The sequence below is a fragment of the Anser brachyrhynchus genome, assembly GCF_964034855.1.
Source record: "Anser brachyrhynchus genome assembly, chromosome: 11".
NCBI classification, from domain to species: Eukaryota; Metazoa; Chordata; class Aves; order Anseriformes; family Anatidae; genus Anser; species Anser brachyrhynchus.
In genome coordinates, this window is record NC_137706.1 from 10554612 (window position 1) to 10569431 (window position 14820).

The 14820-nt window shown below is 55.5% G+C and overlaps 1 protein-coding gene across 2 annotated transcripts; it reads left to right on the top strand.

Annotated features, from left to right (window-relative positions):
• The first annotated feature begins 2413 nt into the window (after window positions 1–2413).
• HEXA (hexosaminidase subunit alpha) lies at window positions 2414–14254 on the top strand. Of its 2 annotated transcripts, none has more exons than XM_080607305.1 (14): window positions 2414–2677; window positions 7306–7404; window positions 7756–7821; window positions 7979–8025; window positions 8295–8405; window positions 9278–9379; window positions 9455–9587; window positions 10004–10184; window positions 10502–10588; window positions 10945–11017; window positions 11434–11611; window positions 11950–12040; window positions 12432–12536; window positions 13767–14254. In XM_080607305.1, the coding sequence occupies exons 1-14, from the start codon at window positions 2443–2445 to the stop codon at window positions 13819–13821; spliced, it is 1563 nt and encodes a 520-aa protein (XP_080463431.1). In that variant the 5' UTR covers window positions 2414–2442; the 3' UTR covers window positions 13822–14254. The 2 variants fall into 2 exon arrangements, with proteins under 2 accessions (XP_080463431.1, XP_080463430.1); XM_080607304.1 differs by having other exon boundaries at window positions 2415–2677; window positions 13045–14254.
• Window positions 14255–14820: the final 566 nt, after the last annotated feature.

Here is a 14820-nt window from a genome sequence, read left to right on the forward strand (position 1 = left end):
GCCACGGCAGCAGCAGGTCTATTGACCTGGGAGCCGGCTTCATTCAGGAACGAGTGTACTTAAATAGCGTTTGGCTCAAAGAGCAAAATAAACCGGAAAAGTCCTGGGAGTGCCCTGTGGAGGTTTCCATGATCACGCATACCAAACTGATCCCAGAAAGCGAGCTCAGCTTGATTTAATAGCGGGCAGGACAGATCAGGCTCCAGCCCTGCGAAACACTAAGGCACGTGCTGACATCCAGCAGGACTTGAGCAGGTGCTGGGGTGGACTGGGGCCACGGGCCGATCCGCTTCCTCTGCTCCCCTTTCACCGGCTCGCATGCTTCCCACTGGCGGAGGAATCTGTATGCAAACCATCCTCCCGATTAAATGCAGATGCAGCCAATGTTACAGGGAATTAGGCAGCATAATAGGTGGTTTTATCCTTAAAAAAAATAAATGCTGTGGAACACAGAACTGCACTGACAGCCCAAAGGCCACCCTCAGGCACCAAAGGTGGACAAACCAGAAAGATCCAAGTGTGACACTGGCCAGACTTTATCACAATTTTTGCTAGAATAACAAATTTGTATTTCTACCTCATGCAGAAAACAGGTGATCCAGCACAGCCCTGGTGCAGAGCACAGTTTTCTGCAGAGTCCCTCAGCAACTTGGCTTTCTGCCTGGAACAGGACAGCTCTTGCAGTCAAACAAGAGGTGTTTGCAGGTACCTCTGCAACAGGCATCAGCCGGCTGGCGCACTGCGATGTTCTCAGCCCAGTGCACCGACATCTGTGGCCACTTGCATCCTAGTGTCTCTGAACCGGTACGACCGTGCTGCGGGGCTGGAGATCTCGGCAAGGGCGAGCAGAGGAGTGGGGGAGCACAGGTAAGCTCTGAACCCCGTGTCTCAGTTTATCCTGTGCTTGTTCTTTGCTGACCTCGCCAAAAGCAGCCAAACTTGCCAGATGGATGTATGGCCCTCCAGAAATGCTCTGAGACCAGGAGCTGGCTACTGAGGAGCTACTGAAGAGCATCAGCAGATTCTGGCTACTGCTGCTCCATGCCCAAAGCAGGATAGTGTGTGAGACAGTTTAATTCGAGGCTGCAAAGATAAGCATATGCTCAAGCAGTTTTCTTACGTAAAGATGCATTCCTGAATCAGACTGTTAGTCTGGATTAATGCTGCCCAACTTCTCTGAGTCATCCCCCAGAGACATCAGGGTCCCCTAAAATAGCAACAACAACAGAATACGTAGAAAGGCTTGGATATTTCGACTGCGGGCTACGATCACAACATTTTACATAAGTCTGGTGAACACGCCACCCGACACAGATTGAAATAAGGATTCGCTTCAAGTCAGGGCAGCAGCCCCAGGGAGATAAGCCAAGGCACTCCTGCGTTTCAGCCTCACATGCTGGGAAGCACAGCCCTGCTGATGTTGCTGACATTGCCTGCTGTAACACAGCAGCAAACCGTGTTTTTTTGTTTCCTGCAATCTTAACACAGTGAAGCTACTTGAGGAAGAGCCCAGAGATACTGGAACTGGTCAGAGCAGCAGTGGCAACAGCTGGCACTTCACAGGTTTGAGTGCAGGCCACCTGGGGCCCTGAAGGTTTCGAAAGGAGCTCCGTTTAAGCTCAGGCCTGGGCAGCCGTTTGTGGGGCTGTCCTCCCGGGCTTCCCAAGGCTGATCGTGGGCTTACCTTGGTGCCCTGCTTTTGCATGGGGACTGCTGGCTACAGACCGCCCTGCTCTGCTCTCCTGGCCTTGGTGCCGCAGGGCTGTGCCCAGCAGGTGAGGTTGTTGCCTGCATTGTGTCCATCCTTGGTTCACCTCGTCCTGGAGGGGACAGGCAGCTCCGGGGGGCTCCTCAGGGCTGGGGAAGGAGGCTGCGGTGCTGTGCAGGAGTTAAGCTCATGGACGGAGCCAGGCTTCCTCAGTCTGGGGGTGCCCCACAGCCCCCCTCCACCTGAAATTCCCCCACCTGTCTGTGGCAACCCCATGAAATCCCTACACTCATGTTTAGACCCCAACCGAACCGCGATCCTCTCCTGTGCCCTGGCCCCCAGGCTCCCTCGCTGTGGCGAGCATCCTCCTCCACCCTCCCGGCCCCACAGAAACCCCCGTTCCCTCAGCCCCTGATGATGCTTTTGCGATGCTCAAAAGCTTAATTCCTTTGCAGAGGAGGACTGTTCAGTAAAACGCTGTTTGGGTGAGATTTTAGGGCCTTAAACACGTAAGCCCTGCACCTAACGGCTAGGACTTCAGCACCCTCATTTCCCTTTGAGGAGCACGGAGCTGGGAGGAAGGAGCCTGAAGCTGCTCGGGGGCTCAGTTTCTCCCCAGAAACCCCGCCAACCTCCCATTTAACCCCTTCCTCCGGCAGCCCAGAGCCGTGCGGGACCCAGGGCCGCCCGCCCTCGGCCCGAAGCCGCACCCCCGGCGGGGCGGGGAGCGCGATATGGCGGCGGCCCGGGCGCTGCTGCTGCTGCTGGCGGCGCTGGGCCCGGCGGCCGCCGTGTGGCCGCAGCCCCTCCGCCAGCTCTCCCCGCCGGCGGCCGCCCGCTGCCCGCTGCCCCCCGGCCGCTTTCGCTTCTCCTACGCCGCCGGCTCGGCCGTGGGGCCGGGCTGCGCCGTGCTGGACGAGGCCTTCCAGCGGTACCGGGCGCTCATCTTCGGCGCCGCACGCCCCGCGGGTGAGGCGAGGGGAGAGGGCTCGGGGCGGGGGGCACCCAGCGGCCCGGCGGGCTCCTGGGGCTGGCGGGGGACGAGGAGCCGCTGGGGGAAGCGGGCACGGAGATTTGAGTCTCCAAAAAGTTGTGTGCGTCTTGTGGAAACCTGCTCCTTAACGCGCAGGTGTCCCGTGTTGCGGTGGGACCTTCTAGCCTCACACCGTAATAAACCAAAGGTCCACGTCTCAGACAGTGCCCAGGTGGGGCATGGCTCTTCGGCCTGTCAAAGTCCTTCTCCCCAGGCCAAAGAAGCTCTTCTGGCTCCGTAGAAGGGCTCCTTGCTTCAGGTTGGGTATCCGTGTGGGGAAGAAGCGGTGTGTGTGCTTCCAGGAGCGGCAGACAGAGCTGCACCTAGGCGTTGAATGCGGTAATTGTGGCAGGCGAGAGCTGCTCCTGCTTGGTTCATGGCAGACCAGCCTCGTGTTGGCTTGGAAGGTGCACCAAAACCTGTTCGGTTCTGGCTCAGCCCAGCAGAAACTTTGTTACTGGGAAGTTTGGTTTCACCAAATCCTTGTTCAGCAAAAGGACATTGTTCTCCATGATGTGGTTGTTGAAACAGAGATTGTGTTTTTCTGAGTTAAACCCTGGTTTTTTTTTTGAAAATCAGCTCCTAAAGGTGAGTGGGGATGAGCTGACTCAATGACAAGATAAGGAAATCTCCAGTGCTGCAGCTTGTCCCAGTTTGCACTGTTGGGTTGGTAGCCTGGTCTGCTCATGGTGTCACCACCTCCTGTACAACAGTTTCAGGGGACTTTGCAGTATCAGCAAACTAACTAACTGCCTCAAATAAAGCAACTTGTTAAATTTTTAGTGATTCTGCACTGGGGAGCACGAGCCCAAGTCAGCCTGGAGCTTCAGTGCCCAGCTCCTGTCTGAAAATTCCTATCTTGGGTGCGTGAATCCCACGTATTGCTTTTTCCCTCCTTCTGCTTCTTTAATTCACCTGGGGTTGATGGCTAGAGGAAGTGGTGGCTGTAGTCTGGTGACTTGGTTGGTTGAATTGAGTCTTGTAGCAAAAGCCACTGTTGCTTTGTATGTGCAGGGTAGTGCCTGCTGTGCTTGTGTTTTTGTTTTTAATAAAAAATAAAAATCAAACATAGGCTAGACACCTTCCACAGCACGGTGAGCACCAGTCATCTTGCATTTCTTTCAAGGAAAGAAATTTCTTTCATTCGGTCAGCTTGTTCTTTTTATCTCGTTTTTATCTCCCCCAGACTGCATTTCAGCACTGCAGCGTTTTGTTTTGCTTCCTTTTCTTACTCGTGACCGGGGAGAGCTGCTGCCAGTCTTACCAGCGCTTTTCACAAGTCTTGGCTCTTCCCGTTTCTAGCAGCTCTTTGTGCATCCAGTGCAAAGATTTGCCTTGAGAAAGAACTGCTGTTGCCTGTTTCTCACAAGTACGTATTCTTGTTTTGGGGCTTTTTTTGCCATTTATTCTCACAAGGTGAACAGGTCAGCATCCCGAGGCGGTGTGGTTTTTCTGGCAAAGAGGTAACAGCCCTTGGATGCACCCTGAAATTTTCTATAGTGTAAGATGAGAAAAAGCAAAAAGCTTTGGGAGCCTAGGCTTGATTTGTGGCCGGTCATTACATCCTTGCAACCTGGGCTTCTTTGTGAAATAGTGCTGTCTTGCTGCATGTCTGAGGTGAAATGCTGCGAACTCCCTGGCTGCTTTTGCAGGGCAAGCACACACATCGAGCAGCCGGCACGCATGGAGGCTGAGTGCCTGCGTGGGTCTGCAGGCAGCCTGAAGAGCTACATCTACGAAGTGTGAAACGCTCCATTCATCAAAAAGAGCTCGTAACTCTGCTTCCCGGTATGTCAGCGTGAACTCTGTCACTGCTGATCAGAGTAGAGTAGGGTGACAGCACTGGAAGCTGCCCTGCTTTGTCTCAGGTGCACCGTGACAAAGGCAAGTGTGAAACACTGAGAAGAAACATTTGGCTTATCTCTTAAACTTGACTCTTCTAGGTAGCAATAGAAATAAGTTTCCATTTGAGGGTTGCAAAGACCGCATCGTTTCAATTTTTCACGTTTTCCTGCTCCTGTCAGAGGGAGCTATGGCCATCACATCGTTTGGAGCAATTTCTTGTGATCACCAGATCGAGCTCTCCCTGCATACTCACCCTTTTCCATACACTGTTTTATGTGGAGTTCAGTCTGCATGCTTAATTTTAGGGCTTTTTTCCTCTCGGCCTTCCTTTTTTTTCCACATGAGTAGTTAGTAATAGCAAGGAGTGGGAACCCTGCATGGAAAAAAAAATAGTTTCTATTAATAGAGAAAATAAATGACAGAAAGAGTTTTCTTCCTGTTTTAGAAAGCAGCTATGTCAGTTGAACAAACAAGCATGCCGATCCCACTGCAGAGAATTAAGGAGACTTCAGCATCTTCTCCTGACCTGCTTTCAGAGCATGCCACGGCAGCGCTGGACTTCCCACAGAACAAGTTTAAGGTCCTCTTCAAACCCTCCAAATGTTAGTGTGCCATCCCCTCCTGTGTGAGCTGATCAGCTCTGCAGCACATCCAGCAGGTGTGGATTGTGCCCCGAGAGCAGGCGTCTCGGAGTCTTTTTCTCCCTCTGAGTGGAAGCCGAGCGACCGCTGCCGCAGGTGGGGTGATCCAGCAGCTGTTACCGTAGTGCACTTGGAGGGGCAGTTGCGTGTTGCCAGGGTTTGAAAACATTTTGGGGATTTGTGGATTATGCCCAAACGCTGCTGGACTCCAAGCGTGAAAGCAGGCTGACTGAAGTTAGGAGGGACACGGGGGAGTATTTGGTCAACCCCTGGCTCAAATCAGAGCCAGCCCTGGGGTCAGAGCCAGCCTCGCAGCAGGGTCAGGCTTCTCAGGGCTGTGTCCAGCTGAAATTGAGATATCTGCAAGGATGGAGAGCTCAGTCCATACTGTAGGGTTTGACCATCCTCAAGGTGAAGAATATTACTTTTCATTGTCTCTAGTTGGGATTTCCCTTGCTGTTCTTCCTTCGTCTGTAGTCCTTCAGCTGCGTGCCTCCGAAACGCTTGTGAGCGTGTGACCTGGACCCTGCATGGAGCTGAAGCCAGGACCTCTCATCCCTGATGCCTTATTGCTAATAACCCGCTGTGACCATTGCTTTAGCGTCCTTCCAGCCTGTGACAGTAATTAACTCAACTTGCACCTCCGTAGCACTGTTTTTAACCGTGAACTTTTGGCTGATGGGCGATCGATTCCTTCTGGGCCCGTCCGCGTTGCCTTCCCAGCCTGGTGGTGCTGGCACCTGCCGCTCCCTGGTCAAGGAGGCTGCTTTGGGTTTGGCACAGAGATGTCAGTACATTTGTTCAAATACACGTTCTGCAGATTCCCTCCCCGATCAGACAAGCGAGGTTTACCCGTGCTGTGCTCTCTGCACTGTGTGTCGTGCTCAGGGATGTCTCTCAGGCAGGTTTAAGTGTGGTGGGGGGACCGATTCTGTTGCTGCTTCACTTCCCCTTTGCGCTGCCCAGCTACAGTGCTTTTTGGTACTCCCCGTGGCACGCTGCAGGGCGTGTAACAGGCCGTGCTGTGCAGCGCCTGGATTATTGCCGGGCAGTAACTTCCTTCCTCTCAAGGCTGCTGAAAGGGCTGATGGTGCTTGGTAGGAAATTTGGAAACATCTTCACCTTAAACGCAGTCCCCCTCGTCCTCGGAGCGGCTGCTGCTTGCTCCTGGAGGGTGCGTTCCTGCGACTAAACCAAAATCTCCATCCGGCCGGAGGTGAGAGGCGTAGGCTGGGAAGTGCTCATCCTGGGAAGGGCCCTAGGGAGAAAATGAGTATTTGCCGTGTCGCCAGGCTTGAGAGCAGCCGTCCCTGCTGAGCTGCTGCCTTGCCAAGCGTAGGGAGCTGGTCTTGCTGTGCTCCATGTGCCAGCTCGCACGTCTGCAAGGTTGCCTTGGCTACCGGCTTGTCTGTACTGAGAGGAAACCTGAAAATGGAGGAGTGTTTTTGAGCCATTTCCCTCCAGCCACAGAGGTTTCACCATTCCTTCATGGGGACGTTTGGGGTCTCTGGCTCCTGTGCTCTCCATGTTTCACCCAAATGCTGGTGGTGCCACGGTCTCTCCAAAGCTTGGTGTCTGACTTGTTGATGAGGCTCCCTCAGAGCCAAGCTTCTTATTTTTTGGTGGCTGTGCTGAGTGTTGGCTGTCCCTGGGAATGCTGTGGGGCTGTAGGTGTGAACCACGGCTGTGATGGCAGCGCCCCACCAACGTTCCTCCTGGCCAGAGATGGCTCTGAGCAGACCCACTTACCTCAGAGCAGGATTAGCACCTCCCCTGGGAGTCAGGGCAGCATCTCCCGTGTGCTCCAGTGAAGATTTGGGCTTGAGAATGTTTCTTCAGATAGGGAAGAGCAGCCAGAGCTCCAGCTGGGTTTATTTTTCCAGCTGCTGGGCCTGCGACCAGCTCTGCAGAAGATGAAGTCAGACAGGGGCCTTTCTGTGCTAGGAAAGCTTCAGGCCAGGTTTTGCAGTTGCCTCTAATCCAGCCCAACTTTGCAATACACCTGCATTCATTTTCAACCTTTTTTTTTGATCTTTTTTGACCTTTTTTTTTTTTTCAACCTTTTTTTTGTGTTGCAGAGAGCAAGCAGCCCTGGAGGAAGCCCTGCAGTGAGCTCTCTGTCTTGGTCTCCACGCCGGGCTGCGATGGCTTTCCCAGCCTGGACTCCAACGAGAGCTGTAAGTACTGGGGAGGAGATAGCTGGAGCAGAGCACAGGTATTTCTTTGCCTCTTGGTTGGAAATAACACCCTACAGCACTTAATCCTATTTTTGGAGAGGCGGGATCCTCACTGTATTGTTGAGAAATTGGGACAGGGGCGAGCAACTTACCTGAGGTTGCTGGTAGTGTGAGAGAGGTTTTAAAACAAAAAAACTACCCCAAAATCAGCTCCTTGGGACCCAGGGGTGCAGTCCTGTACCAAAACCACTGCTGGTCCAGCTGTGACCCCACAGCTGGGACTCTCGTGCCCTCAGGCAGCGTGCGAGGAACCTAATGCCTGTGCCAGTCCAACCGATGCTGTTTTTTCAGATAAGCTGCACATCTCAAGGGACTCCTTGCTGCTCTACGCCGATGCTGTCTGGGGAGCTCTCAGAGGTGAGGTGTGCTTAGTCACGGAGCTTTCTGCTGGGCATTCCCGCCCTCCCTGCAGACCGGGACATCTCCCTGTGCCTCTCTTCTCCCATAGACTTAATTAATTGAGCTCTCTTTGGAATCTGTGCTGAGCGAGTGACTGTGTGTGGTTCTCCTGCAGGCCTGGAGACGTTCAGCCAGCTTGTTGGGAGAGATGAGAACGGCACGGTGAGTGAGTGGGTGGCTCGTGCGGGGGCTGCCCAGCACGACTCCCGCAGCACTACGAGTCCTTGCCTCGTCTCCTGGGGGCAAGCTGTGCTTCGGGGCAGTGCGTCCTGCCTCCTGAGCTGGGTAAAGCACGGCAGCTCTTTCTGGCCAGCTCGCACGCTGCTCGTCCTGCTTGCCCTGGGGATGAGGATGACCCTGATTTCCTCCTGCTAATGGCTGTGTTGCCTGGAGCCCTGCTCACTTCTTCCTTGTCCTCTCTCCTCCTGCAGTACTACGTCAACGAGACAGAAATTGTGGACTTTCCCCGCTTCCCTCACCGAGGCCTGTTGCTGGACACCTCTCGCCACTACCTGCCTCTGAAAGCCATCCTGCAGACCCTGGTAGGGTGCCTGGACTGGGAGGCATGTGTCTGCCCCACTGGCAGGCAAAGTGGTTTAGCTGGGTGTCCCTCTCTGACAACTGAGCCTCCCTGAATAGCCTGGAGGGCCACATTTCTGTTTTCTTTTGTTTTTTTGGGGTGTGTGTTGCTCATTTCTGATGGTTCCAGGAGCTGTCTAGGGAGAGCCAGCCATGCGGCTGTGCATGGGCCACTGCGTTCACTTCTCATCAAGGAAGAGCTTGCCAAACGGAAGCTTTTTGAGGAACACCAGCTTGCTTATTTCTGGATGAAGCAACAGGCTGGGGTGGGATGGCAGCCTGACCTGGATTCTTAGTACACAGATTTGCATGATGGAAAAATGCCTCCGTGCTGTCAGTCTTTCCTAGTGCAGTACTCTGTGCCTGTGGCTGTGTTTGCTCCTGGTGTAACTCACAGCTGATTTAGGTGATTTCTCAGCTCCCTTTCTAAGTGGGAGAAGGAAGAAAAAGCCCTGAGGTATCTCAGATTCCTGCAGCCTGGCTTACTTTCCAAGGCTGGATCCTTTCTGAGGCAAGGGAAAAACACTTCCCAGTGGCATTAGATGAAAGTGGGTGGCGGTTCTGCATCCATCCCAGGCAGAATTAAACTTCAAATCTCAACCGTTGGCTCTGGTATAAGGAGAGCAGGGATTTTATTGCGAGCAGAAGCACTGATGGCCCTCTGCAGCTCTTTGTGGTGCTGGAATCGTTCTTGGGTCCTGGGGAGCATTTGTGCTCGTCCGTTGTGTTGTCCGTTACTCAGCGACCTGAGATCCCGTGGTTCCTTCCTGTGACAAGCAGGCTGACCTTTCAGAAGGAGCATGGTGCGTATATCTGTGTTCCCGTTCCTTCCCAGGACGTCATGGCTTACAACAAGCTGAACGTGTTTCACTGGCACATTGTGGACGACCCGTCTTTCCCGTACGAGAGCTTCACCTTCCCAGAGCTCAGCAAGCAGGTAACCCCTGCTGGCCATCGTGCAGCCCCCCGGCCAGCTGGGTGCTGGTCGCAGTGACCGCACGTGTTCCCCCAGGGAGCCTTCAATGCCATGACCCACGTGTACACAGCCAGTGACGTGCAGGCGGTGATTGAGTACGCCCGGCTCCGTGGCATCAGGGTGATCGCGGAGTTTGACACTCCCGGGCACACCATGTCCTGGGGGCCAGGTGAGGAGCGGACCCTTCCTGGGGGTGTGGGTGTGAGAGCTGTGGTTGTACCTGGCTGGGGAGGGGTCTCTGTGACGTGGATCTCAGAAGCAGGGCGTGGGCAGCCACATCCCGCAGGGGTTAAGTGCAAATTCTCAGCTGTGCCCCCGTCCTGACACGCTGCCCTCTGCCCGAGATGAGTGTGTGGATGTGGTGGGGAGCGCAGATCAGCGCAGGATGCGGATCCGCTCCCAGCACATCAGACTTCCCAAGTCACAGAGCACTTTTCTGCTGCCAGGGATGCGTCTGGTGCGCTGTTTGGGGCTTCTGTCCCCCAGTGGTCACTGGGCTGTGCCGAGGGCGGTCTGGGTGGCTACACGAGGCGATACAGCCCCCTTCAGCCCCTTCCTCACTGTACTGGGTTTGTCGTGACCCAGGTGCTCCAGACCTCCTGACTCCCTGTTATTTGGGCAAGGATCCTTCTGGGACCTACGGGCCCATCAACCCCATCCTCAACAGCACCTACCAGTTTGTGACCAGTTTGTTTCAAGAGGTCGGCGCTGTGTTCCCAGACTACTTCCTGCACCTCGGTGGCGATGAGGTGGATTTCACGTGCTGGTGAGTGATGCCTGGTCAGAGATCGGTCTGGAGGGGGCCTGGGGTCTGAAACAAGACTGGTGCTCTGCTGCCTGGGTGCCTGGCACATGCCTGGGGATGGGTGCCTGAAAGAACAGCCCCCCTAATGGATAGGGGGAGAGCAGAGGGTTGTTCCTGTGGAAGAGGGAGCCAGAAATTTGGCACAGGCCCCCTTAGTCACAGCCATGCTTCATGGCCACGATCACCTGCAGATCTTCGGTGCCCTGCTCCCCTGGGCAGAGAGAGAGGCTCTCTGGGTTGGTGCCTGGGGTTTTTATTCTCCTCTTTTTGGTACGCAGGAAGTCCAATCCACAAATTCGTGCCTTCATGGAGGAGATGGGCTTTGGTGAAGATTACACAAAGTTGGAGTCATTCTACATCCAGAGGTGAGGATGGCTGCGCCTGCAGTTGCAGTATGACAGGCACAAATGTCTCCTGCTGTCTCAGACAACGAATCTCCTTTTCAAGTGTAGGAGTGTAGTCCTTTGGGCCTGTCTTTCTGTCCCTGAACAGAGTAGCCTAGCCACATTTCTGGGGGGAGACTGACTGCAAAAATGTCTGGGGCTGAGGGACAAAAGAGCCCTGGGAGGGGCTGTGCTTTCTCCCTTCTCCATGAGCAGTACCCTCCTGTCCCCCTGGGGATGGCGAGGATATTGGTGCTGCTGCTCTGGCTGCGTGCGGCTGGCAACGAGAGGGGAATGTAGCTGGGAGGACCCCAAACTCAGTAATGTTTCCACCCCAGGCTTCTGGACATCGTCTCTTCCCTTGGCAAAGGCTACATGGTGTGGCAGGAGGTGTTCGACAACGGAGCGAAGGTGAGAGCTGCCTGCGTTCCCTGGCACAACTCCCTAACGCTTGGGCAAATGGTGCCGGTGCTGCTCACTCAAGTGAGCCTGGACGTGGCTCAGAAGTCGATCCAGTGCCCGCCTTGGTGCCCTGGCCCTTTGGGGGGCTTTTGCCATGAAACAGCAAGCACGGAGCAAGGAGAGCTTCCCTGGGGGGACTGGATGTGTCAGGACAGTGGCGATGGAGGTGGGTGGGTGTAACTGTACCTCCCAGTATTATGATAACGGGTCATGGCGTGTTCTGGTGCAGGACCTGGTCACCAGAGCATCAGGAGGTGTTTGGAGCTGGGGATGTCTCCGGGGCACTCTGCTCGTGAGGGGAGGTGGTGCCCTTGCTGCACTGATGCTGTGCACGGGCTCCACGTGTGTTTGTGCTGCGGGTCCAGGTGAGGCCGGACACAATCATCCACGTGTGGAAGAACTCCCTGCCTTACAAGGAGGAGATGGCGAACGTCACCAAGGCTGGCTACAGGGCTCTGCTCTCTGCCCCCTGGTACCTCAACCGCATCTCCTACGGGCAGGACTGGATGGCAGCCTACCAGGTGGAGCCCTTGGATTTCACAGGTGCGTTCCTCGGGGCACGTTTCCTTCTGGCAGCTGGCTTCTTGCTCAGAGGTGGTTCCGGGGCTGTCTCTCGTGATGCTCTGTTCTCACTGGTGGTGTGAACGTGCTCGAGTCACCGTGCCTTGGCTCCTGGGCTCCGTGCTGTCCCCTTGCTGCAAACAGGCTGCGCCTCAGCTCTCCCTGCCCCAGGGTTTGAAGCTGGGGCTTCCAGAAGAGCAAATCACAGCTTCTGTAGCTGAGCCAGCTCTCTGCTGTTACAGTCGTCCCCCCGTGCGGGGCAGGAAGGTGCTCTGTTACCTTACAGCACCCGATCACCTGAAAGCTGTGTCCTCTGGCAGGCAGCCCTGAGCAGAAGGATCTGGTGATCGGCGGAGAGGCGTGCATGTGGGGCGAATACGTGGACGTCACCAACCTGGCCCCCAGGCTCTGGTAAGAGATGTCCTGGGGAGGTTAGCTTGGTCCTTCAGCGCGGCGTGGTGTGCACCCAGGGATGCTGCTTCGGTCTCGTGGCACTCGTATCCGTCCTCTGGCAGCACATCTGTGGCACTAACAGCTTCACTGAGGCTTAAACAAGGTTCTGTGGCCATCTCTAAGAGCAAAACTTGCTCCTGTGCCACCTGCTGCTGCAGCCAGTCTGATCACTGCTGGTCTCTGTCCTGTCGTTAGGACACCTCCCGACCTGCACCCATCTAGGCGTGGGGCTTTTAACGTTCAGAAGCCACACGCCTTCGTGTGTTGGAGGACTTGGGTTGGGGAAGTGTTATGGGAGTGTGTGAGAAGCTTTCTCTGACCGGCCCGCCTTTGTGGCTTGTTCCTTAAGGCCAAGAGCTGGGGCCGTAGCCGAGAGGCTGTGGAGTAACGCGACCGTGAGGAACCTGCAAGATGCTTACGTGCGGCTGGCCAGCTTCCGCTGCGAGCTTCTCAGGTAACCGACCCTCCTCGCAGCGTGGGGGGACACTGCAGGGGACACCCCCTCCACACAGACCCTGGGCAGGGCCGTGAGGGTGCTAGGGGGGGAGGCGGGCTGCCCTGGGTGTGAAACGACCCCTAAAGTCCAGAGCATTTCTCGTGCCTGTGCGTGGGCAGGGCTTGCTTTGGGCTGTGCTGGAAAAGGGGGTCCCTGCTGCCGGTGGGGGCTGGTGGCTCTGCGGGGGAGAGGATTTTGTGCTGGGGAGGGGGCCCCGTCAGCTCCTGCCACCCCCCTGCGGCATCAGGCACTGCCCTGTGGCACTTGCCATCGCTTCATCCCCAGGAAAACTGCCCTTAGGCCTCGCTTCCACATGTGAGCAAAAACCCAACCTGTAAGCGCAGGATGCAAACTGCACAAATCTGAGTCGGGGCTCTGGTGGCTGCTTTGGGTTCCTCTAACCCCTCAGACCCGACCGCCAGCTCTGTGTCCTCCGCGTAACGCCCGCTGCCTGCTCTGCTTCCAGGCGTGGTGTCCAGGCACAGCCTCTCTTCGTAGGATACTGTGACCACGAATTCGACGGGTTTTGAAGGGAGAGTCCTGCTGCCCTCGGTCTCTGCGCACAGGAGGAATGATCTCTCTTTCTCCCTCAAAAGCTGCTGGCATGGTGAAGGGACCCTTTTACTCCCCCTGCTTCTGCTCTTGCATTGTTGCAATGAATGTTTTTTTTTCCTTAGTATGCACTCCTTGCCCCTTTTTCTATTTTAGTTTCTTTAAATCTATAAATAAATGACCCCAAAGAGAAAAAGGTGCCTCTTCATACCCAGCTGGGGCCTGGGAAGACCATGCGAGGGCTTTTTGCTGGGCAGGCCTTGCCCTGGAGCAGGCTCGTTGCAGGGATTCCTGTGGAGGAGCGTCTGGCTGTGCCTCATGCTGCTGGCTCTGCAGTGCGCCGGGTGCCTGCTCAGCTGGGTTAACCGTGCTTATTCTCTGCCAGTATCCCAGATTTCCTCCCTGCTAAGAGAATGTGGCGTCCAGTTGCACAGTAACGTGTGTGGGGGGGAATCCTCATGTTGCAGGCCAAGTGGGCTCCCTCACTTTTCCTTTCCACCTCCTGCTGTTGGCCCCTGAAGGCGCTGCCTGCGCTGGGATGTCACCAGCACTGCTGTGTCACCCGCTGCCTCCTGGCCTTTCCCTATCGCTTCTCTCTGTGCCCCAGCTGTGTCCCTAAACCCTGTCTGCTCCCAGGCTGGCTGCTCCTGAGACGAGCCCCGGAGCCTCTCAGACCTCGCAAAGCCACTGAGCTGAGCGCGGGAGCTGGGTGCGGATGTTCCCGAGGCACCGCTCAGCTCTTCCGTCGGCTGTCGGCTGCTGCCTCTGCTCAGGCTTCTTGTGTCCCCCTGCTGCTCTCTTGTCCTCGGAGGGGCTCAGCTCTGCCTCTGTACCCAAGTGGCTTGGTTTGGACAGTATTTTCCTTGGAGAAGAGACGGTCCTTGCCCCATTGCTGTCCCAGGGAGCCGGGACAGCCGGGGTTCTCGTCGTTTGACGGCTGGGGTTGCCCCGCTGGAAATCCCGGCCAGCTCAAACGTGAGGATCTCTCGGGGAGAATTCCCCCAGGCCAGGACTGCTGGGCGTGTGTCCCGGTCTGAAATGAGTGAGGTCTGCTGTTTGCTCTCCGTTATGGATGGAAGCTTCTCACTGTTGTTTACTTAGAATTAAAATATTCCTAAATTGTCGAGCCTTGCGTTTCTTCACCCTCCTGTATAGGGGTACCCAGGCAGTACTTGGCTGTGGTGGTAAAACTGCCCCCGTCTTACGGGGAAAAGATTGGGAAGCCCAACCACCACGGAGCAGGGAAGCGTAGCCCATGGCCAGATTTGGGGGAAAAGGGGGGTATTTTTTCCAACTGGACAGGGGAAGGGAAGGGAAGGGAAGGGAAGGGAAGGGAAGGGAAGGGAAGGGCGGCCGTCCTGCGCGCTGCGTCCTGAGTGAAGATGCTCCTCTGCTTCCTCCGGGTCTCCCTGGGAAACTCGTGCCCCTTTTCTCTGTTGTTTTGGTCAATAATTGCTGTCCTTGCCTGGTGCTTGAGGTAGGGCGTTGAAGGTGAGCCGGGATTGCCAATCTGCCGTCTGCCCCTCCCGTGATGTTTGTTTCTCTTAAATTGAGTAACACAAAAGATGTAAATAATAATAACAGCTGCTTCATTTTGCTGGGGCTCGATGCACCGCCACGTCCTAAAGAGCTCCGAGCTCCTTCTGTAGGAGCAAACACTCGAAACTTCGCAGGAGCTTCTCAGCCCCCC

Bases quoted from the DNA above. Each gene is read 5' to 3' on its own strand.
- HEXA (XM_080607304.1), top strand. From the start codon at position 2,443: ATGGCGGCGGCCCGGGCGCTGCTGCTGCTGCTGGCGGCGCTGGGCCCG. The intron at 9,380-9,454 runs GTAACCCCTGCT...GTGTTCCCCCAG, and splicing joins TCCCAGAGCTCAGCAAGCAG to GGAGCCTTCAATGCCATGAC. The intron at 11,018-11,433 runs GTGAGAGCTGCC...CTGCGGGTCCAG, and splicing joins TGTTCGACAACGGAGCGAAG to GTGAGGCCGGACACAATCAT.